Below are 6,509 nucleotides of genomic sequence, written 5' to 3' on the forward strand. Positions count from 1 at the left end.
TGACAGTGCGATCTCTGTGTGAGATATGTGATTGTTGTCATATTTCTATAAAAATCTAAAATACATGTTTGTATCAAAGTAAAAATGGATGATAAATACGCCTTTTGTATGGAATTAAATAGAAAGCACTTTGAGTGTCTCGTTCATATTTATTTTCATATAAAGCAACAGAACTGAAATTATATCATGTTTATCAGCAGCACAGCACATGAGTGAGAATAACGCGATATCCACCTTTGATCTCATAGGTAGCCTATCTGTTCCACTTCGAGAGGTCAGAACTGTCCGTCTTGACTGCACTTATTTCACTCCTCCCCTCAGTGCAACCGCCTACTCTCGCCTACATTTCAGGCGAGGCGCATCTCAAACAAGCCCAATCAGTGAAAATACATTCCCTTTCAAGGGAACTTTGAACTGCGTCCTCTAGGGGTCACTATGGGGAAACGCCTCGATGTGACCCGTGTCTGAAGCATACAATCAAAAAACACCAACAACATGTTGGCTGGCGACAGCCTATGACGTCACTACCGGTGCGACTGTAGTATAAATAGGCGCCGGGAGAACACGTCATCCTCTTCTTCGTCTTCAATGACTGTTTTGTTTGAAGCGTGCGGAATGCGTGGTAAGAGCGATCTTTCTTCCCTTATTATGGCGAGCACGAGCAAGACATTTAGGAATTTAGGAGATGTGTGGATCCGTGTCTTCGTTATTTGACACCTGATGACACACATGATCTTTGCTTCTTTTGTTTGGGTGAAGAGCACGCACGCGATGTCCTCGAGGGGGCAATAGGCTTGACTTGCCTTGGAAGCGGGCCAGGAAGGTGACGCTGCGAGGTCATCTCGCCGAGCGTTATCTGTCTGACCATAGCCCTCCAGCTCAGGTGAGCCTTCCTTTTCTTCCTGATCTCCATACAGAGGTCGAGAAGGAATGGAAGAGGCCTTTTTCCTCACGCATCCATCGGTTCCAGCATACGAGTTATGCCAACATCGAGGGGATTCGCGAAAGCGGCTATGAGAAGATGCCCCCTGTAGAAGAGACGCTGACTAACTATCTCTCTATGGGTGAGACATCCTCTCTTAAGACTCCATCCATGCTATCTAAGCCCCTTCAAGATACACCTCTCTTAAATGGCAAAGCATACGCAGCAGCAGGTCAGGCTGTCGCTTCGTTGCACACGATGGCGGTGCTTCAGGAGTATCAGGCTGATCTACTGAAAGACCTGGATAAAGGGCAGGGCCTTTCTCCTGATGAGGTAGCTGAGTTGCGCCACACCACAGATCTTGCTCTCCGTGCTACTAAGCAGGCCGCCTTTGCTATGGGCAGATCTATGGCGGCCATGGTGGTAACGGAGAGACATCTGTGGGTGAACCTGGCAGATATCGGGAAGAAAGAGAGGGGCTTTCTTCTCGATGCTCCGGTTTCGCCTTCCGAACTTTTTGGTACCTCCGTCGAGACGGTGGTTGAGAAGTTCAGGGAGGTGAAGGCGTGCTCAGCGGCCTTCAAAACCTTCATTCCACGAAGCCCAAACAACCCAGGGGTCCTGGCCCGTCTCAGTGTGAGGATCAGAGATGGGCACAGAAGGCTAGTGTCGCGGCTCGCGCTCCTCCCCCACCTGCGGGTAGGGCTATGAGGAATCGCGGGTCAAAGGGAGGTAGGCAAGACCTGAGGGAGGTGACCAGAGTGATACCTGAACATCTACTCTTCTCCCTCGGGGGGTTTAACATCTGCCCTCATCTTCCCCTTCCTAATTCCCCTGTAACCACCATCATCTCCACCTGACCGAGGTTAGGTAGGAACCTCCTGCACCTGCATTGCAGTCTCCTAGGCTGGACCTATGATGTTTTCAGTTGGTTCTGTGTCTCACATAGTAACCACCTTACTGATGGTCCGGACTAGAGGCTTCTTCGGGCTTCGCTTCTTGAACAGGGCTCCTGCGCGGGAACCATGGTTGGTCCTCGGTGAGCACCCCCTCTGCTGGACTCAGAACCGGGTTCTCGACTTGCAGTGATGACCTCACTCGTCGATGCTGTATCCAGTCTGTATGATAACCCTTTTTCCAGCTTCATGCTGCCTGGATCATGTGGCCAGATCACAGGCTTCTGCGGGAGCCTTCTTGGTCGTTAGGTCCCTGGTGCAGCACTGCGATCCTCCTGGACATCCGGGCTGGGCTTATGCTTTTCAGGCTGCCCTGACTGATACGCCAATTCCCCCGGAGCCGTGTGATGTGCATTTTAATATGGATGTTTGCACTTTATTTGACTACTTTTGGACTGTTGAACAAAAACACCCGCCCATGCCATTATAAAGCTTAAAAGAGCCAGGACTAATTTTCATTTTTGGGTGAACTAACCCTTTAACAGATACAACTTTACATTTTAATTAATGTAATAGTAAATTTTGAACTTAATATTAACTAAGATTTATTAATATTAACATAATGTTAGTTAATTATTTAATGTTAACAAATGAAACTATTGTAAGGGTTAACAAAGTTTTATATATTGTTCTGTGTGTGTGTGTGTGTGTGTGTGTGTTTGTGTGTGTGTGTGTGTGTGTGTGTTACACTCTTCATGTTAAAGTGTAACCCTTTCCTTGCTGTAACCCTTAAAACCAGACTGTCAGAGGGATGCTGTAAATGTATGTGCCCGCTGTGCACCATTTTCCTGATGCCGGTGTTGTGCCCATTTTCGACTCCCTGCCAAATTATTACCCCCCTCGTTGAAATCGCTACCTGATTGCCTAATCCTAACCCCTCCCTCACACCTAACCCTAAACCTACCAATACTAGGGGGGAAATAATCTGGCGGGGGTCAGAATTCAGCACAACACTGGGGTGGCATTTTCACTGATGGCTTGAAGCTATATTTTTTATATTAGCCTATATATTAAATGTGATCTGAACGAGATAAAGCATGATCCATGACTATTATGCGATTACATATAAATTAATGCTGAAGTAAAGATCGAATGTCTAACGAATATCCAACATAAAACCAACTTTACCGCACCCTTGTTGTTTGGTTTCCCATTCTTAATCGGAACGGTTGATTCCCTCTTTTATTTGTGTGGCCTCCATGGCATACTTCGTGGAGTGTTACATTTGTATGAAATTAACAAAAACTTACAATCTGTTTAGGACAATTACAAAGTATTCAGATCACTGTGTTAACTGTTTTGAGAACAGTGACCTGAGTTTGGAGAAATGTGTCAGATCGATTGAGAAAAACTGTAATAGGTCAAAATCTGTTTAGTCATTTATAGATCTGACTCATTTTTGACCTAATCATGTGAGTGGCTGGTTTCTGTTAGTCATGTACGAATGACATTTGTCTAAGTGAGTAATCCTTAAATAGACATCTCCAATTCTTGTTATAAAACTCTCACTTCCTATGTTTCATACACCAGACTACATGGGTGTTCAGGTTGAATTAAATTATTATTATTATTATTATTTCTTTTTTTCAGATATTACAGTATTTTCACAGAGGGTGCATTCAAAAGTTTTTATGTTCTCAAAATTAGATGTAGGAGTTTTAGGGTAAAAAAAGAATATTATAAAAAAATATATTTGTTTTCTTAAAAACTAAAGATGCTCTAACTGTTTATTGTATACTGTCCATGCTCATGCTTTCAATTTTGCATTAGACATTTCATTGTCAGTATGGACCAGTAGTTATGTTTCACTGAATAGATCCTGAGTCATGTTCTAAAATACTAACATTCATTAATTCCACTACAGTATATAATAAATATACCCTTTCAATTTCATCTAAAAACAAAGTAGCACAAAATAGAACTTGAACAATCTAATATAAGAGGGCAGGATTATTTCTGCAGTATGTTATATATTCAGACGAATACCATGAATATGCCTGATTTGCATAGAAGTATACTTAGACTTTGCTATTCAAAGTATTCTGTATTCTAAAATTACACATTGCAATTGTGTATTGATAGTGTATGGATATGTCCTGCAGGCACACCAGAGAGGAACACCGTGTGTGAGAAGTGTTCCCCGGGTTATTTCTCCAGCACATCTTCATCCACTGAGCCATGCATACCCCACAGGAACTGCACTCAACTAGGCCTGAAGACTGTAAGACCAGGTACAGCCACCCAGGATACTCTGTGTGACACTGAGAATAAAGAGTTCAACTTTAACTGCTCCCATCAGCACACAGAATGTCACACCGGTAAGCAATATTCTAGCCTTTGTTTTATTCACTGAAAATGTTGTTTGCTTAGAAGAAAATTGCTGGCAATTTTGGTAAATAATGGACTTAATATGTCTAATTTGTCACAGGAATAGCTGTGATAGATTTAGGTACACTGCTAGGAATTGGCCCTGTTGGGCCCTGTGACTGTGTATTGCTCTGGGCCCCTTGCACCTCTTACAGTTCTCTGTTAGACCAGACAGAGGGTCATACAATCTCTGTCAAACCAAGGGGTTGGGGCTTACTGAAATGTTCTCCAACACCCTGCAGAACCCTCTCTCTGTTCTGGACTCATATTCTAACAATCCCCCACCTTGGCCAACTGCTTTCTAGATAGAGACCACATGGAGAAAAAGATCATGAGCTATACATTTAACAGGATTTTGCCATGAACCCACACAAAACTGAAAAATACAAAAAGGGTATCCCAAAAGGAGAAGAATTACAAGTTATTTGAAATCATTGGTGATACCTTTGTTTTGGTATTGGAGAAGATATTCAGGATTTTTTGTTTGTTTGTTTGTTTTTTGTAAAGTTTTAGAGGGTACACAATCAAGTCAGAAACTAAAACCAAGACTACCTATGCTTGTACCATACCCTCAAATGCCCTTAGATGTGTATTATACATTTGTTTATTATTACAAATTTTAACAGGAAAAAAGGCAATGTCCTGCGTCAGTGGTCATTGTTTCCAAGATCACCAAGAGACTGAAGTGGATGTTGGTCAATAAAAATACATCAGGAATTATAATACAACCTGTTAAAACCTGTTCTACTACAGTGTAACAAAAAGTGTAACAAATTGCATTTTTACAGTTTTTAATGTCCTTTGTAATATATTCACAGATCTCTATGTACTAATCAACATACTGTATATAGACCATTTAAAAGGGTGTTTTCAAATGTTTAGGCCTATGTTAATGCATTTTTAATTGACATAATAGAAATAGTTGTCAATAGAAATTTATTGATTTCCTTCTGTTTTCATATGAGTGCATTGATAATAATTTAACCAAGCTGCTATAATGATTATGCAAGGAATTATACATTTAGTATAACAATAATTTTTGGTTTGATTGTGTTTGTAAAGTACAATATAGTTACATGTTTGAAAGACGATAACCAAACATAATGAATTATTATTACAATGTTGCCAGTTAAGTTAACCACAGCTGACTACCATATACATACATGGCCAAAAGTATGTGGACACTCAAACTTTTGCCTCAAACATATTGACATCACACTACAGTAGTAATTAAATTTAGAATTAAGACAGAAACTAGAAGCACACAAAGGCAATATTTCATTCATAACATGAAGTATAATTAATATAATAAACAGTGATATGTCATAAATGCAACATTAAATAATGAAGCTCTATAATGTAAATAGTGATATTTACAATAGTAAAAAATAGTCAATACACAACACATCCTCAGGTTGCTTTAAATACATTAGACCAAAGGTTTCCCCTGAGGAGGCAAGGGAGGCAGTGCCTCCTCAAAAAAATGAAATGAGAAAATAATCCATAGTAGCCAGTGCTCCAGACAGAGATCTGATCTCATCATCATTCAGTCTGTCTGGAATGACATGAAGAAACAGAACAAACTGAGACAGACTAAATCCAGAAGAACTGTGGCAACGTCTCCAAGATGCTTCAAGAAACCTACCTGCAAAGCTACAGTACTGTTAAAAGTTTTAGGCCATTGGTCTCAAACTCAATTCCTGGAGGGCCACAGCTCTACACAGTTTAGCTCCAAACCGAATCAAACACACCTGATCCAGTTAATAAAGGTCTTCAGGATTACTAGAAACTTCCAGGTGGGATTTGGAGCTGCTTGGAGCTAAACTCTGCAGAGCTGTGGCCCTCCAGGAATTGAGTTTGAGACCACTGTTTTAGGCACTTGTGTAAAAATGCTGTAAAATGAGGATGCTGTCAAAAATGATGTCATAAAAAGATTTTCTTTCATCAATTAACTTCTATTAACTAAATTAAATCAACATTTGGTGTGACCATGCCCTAGGTGCCTTTGCGCATTTAGGTCTCTTTAATGGGGTCATCGGATGCGACATGCACTTTTACAAGCTGTTTGAACTTAAATGTGTGTTGGCAGTGTGTGTACACAACCACCCTATAATGATAAAGATCCACCCAGTGTTTTTTTTTATCTCATTTAATAATTTCCCTTTTCTCAAATCGAGCCGATCTCAGATGCCTGTCTGTGTGATGTCACAGAGACAGGCCCCTCCCACGATAGTTTGATTGACAGTAGCATTTCAGCACAGACT

General features: G+C 41.0%; 1 protein-coding gene across 1 annotated transcript in view; it reads left to right on the top strand.

Annotated features, from left to right (window-relative positions):
* Nucleotides 1-6,509, top strand: part of LOC107708300 (tumor necrosis factor receptor superfamily member 11B-like) — a 61,329-nt gene that overhangs the window by 39,444 nt on the left and 15,376 nt on the right. The window contains exon 2 of the mRNA XM_016512488.1: nucleotides 3,981-4,196. Within this exon, the coding sequence (XP_016367974.1) occupies nucleotides 3,981-4,196 (216 nt within the window). The remainder of the gene's footprint in view (nucleotides 1-3,980; nucleotides 4,197-6,509) is intronic.

This window comes from Sinocyclocheilus rhinocerous, unplaced genomic scaffold, assembly GCF_001515625.1.
Source record: "Sinocyclocheilus rhinocerous isolate Xijiao unplaced genomic scaffold, SAMN03320098_v1.1 scaffold296, whole genome shotgun sequence".
Classification (NCBI taxonomy): domain Eukaryota; kingdom Metazoa; phylum Chordata; class Actinopteri; order Cypriniformes; family Cyprinidae; genus Sinocyclocheilus; species Sinocyclocheilus rhinocerous.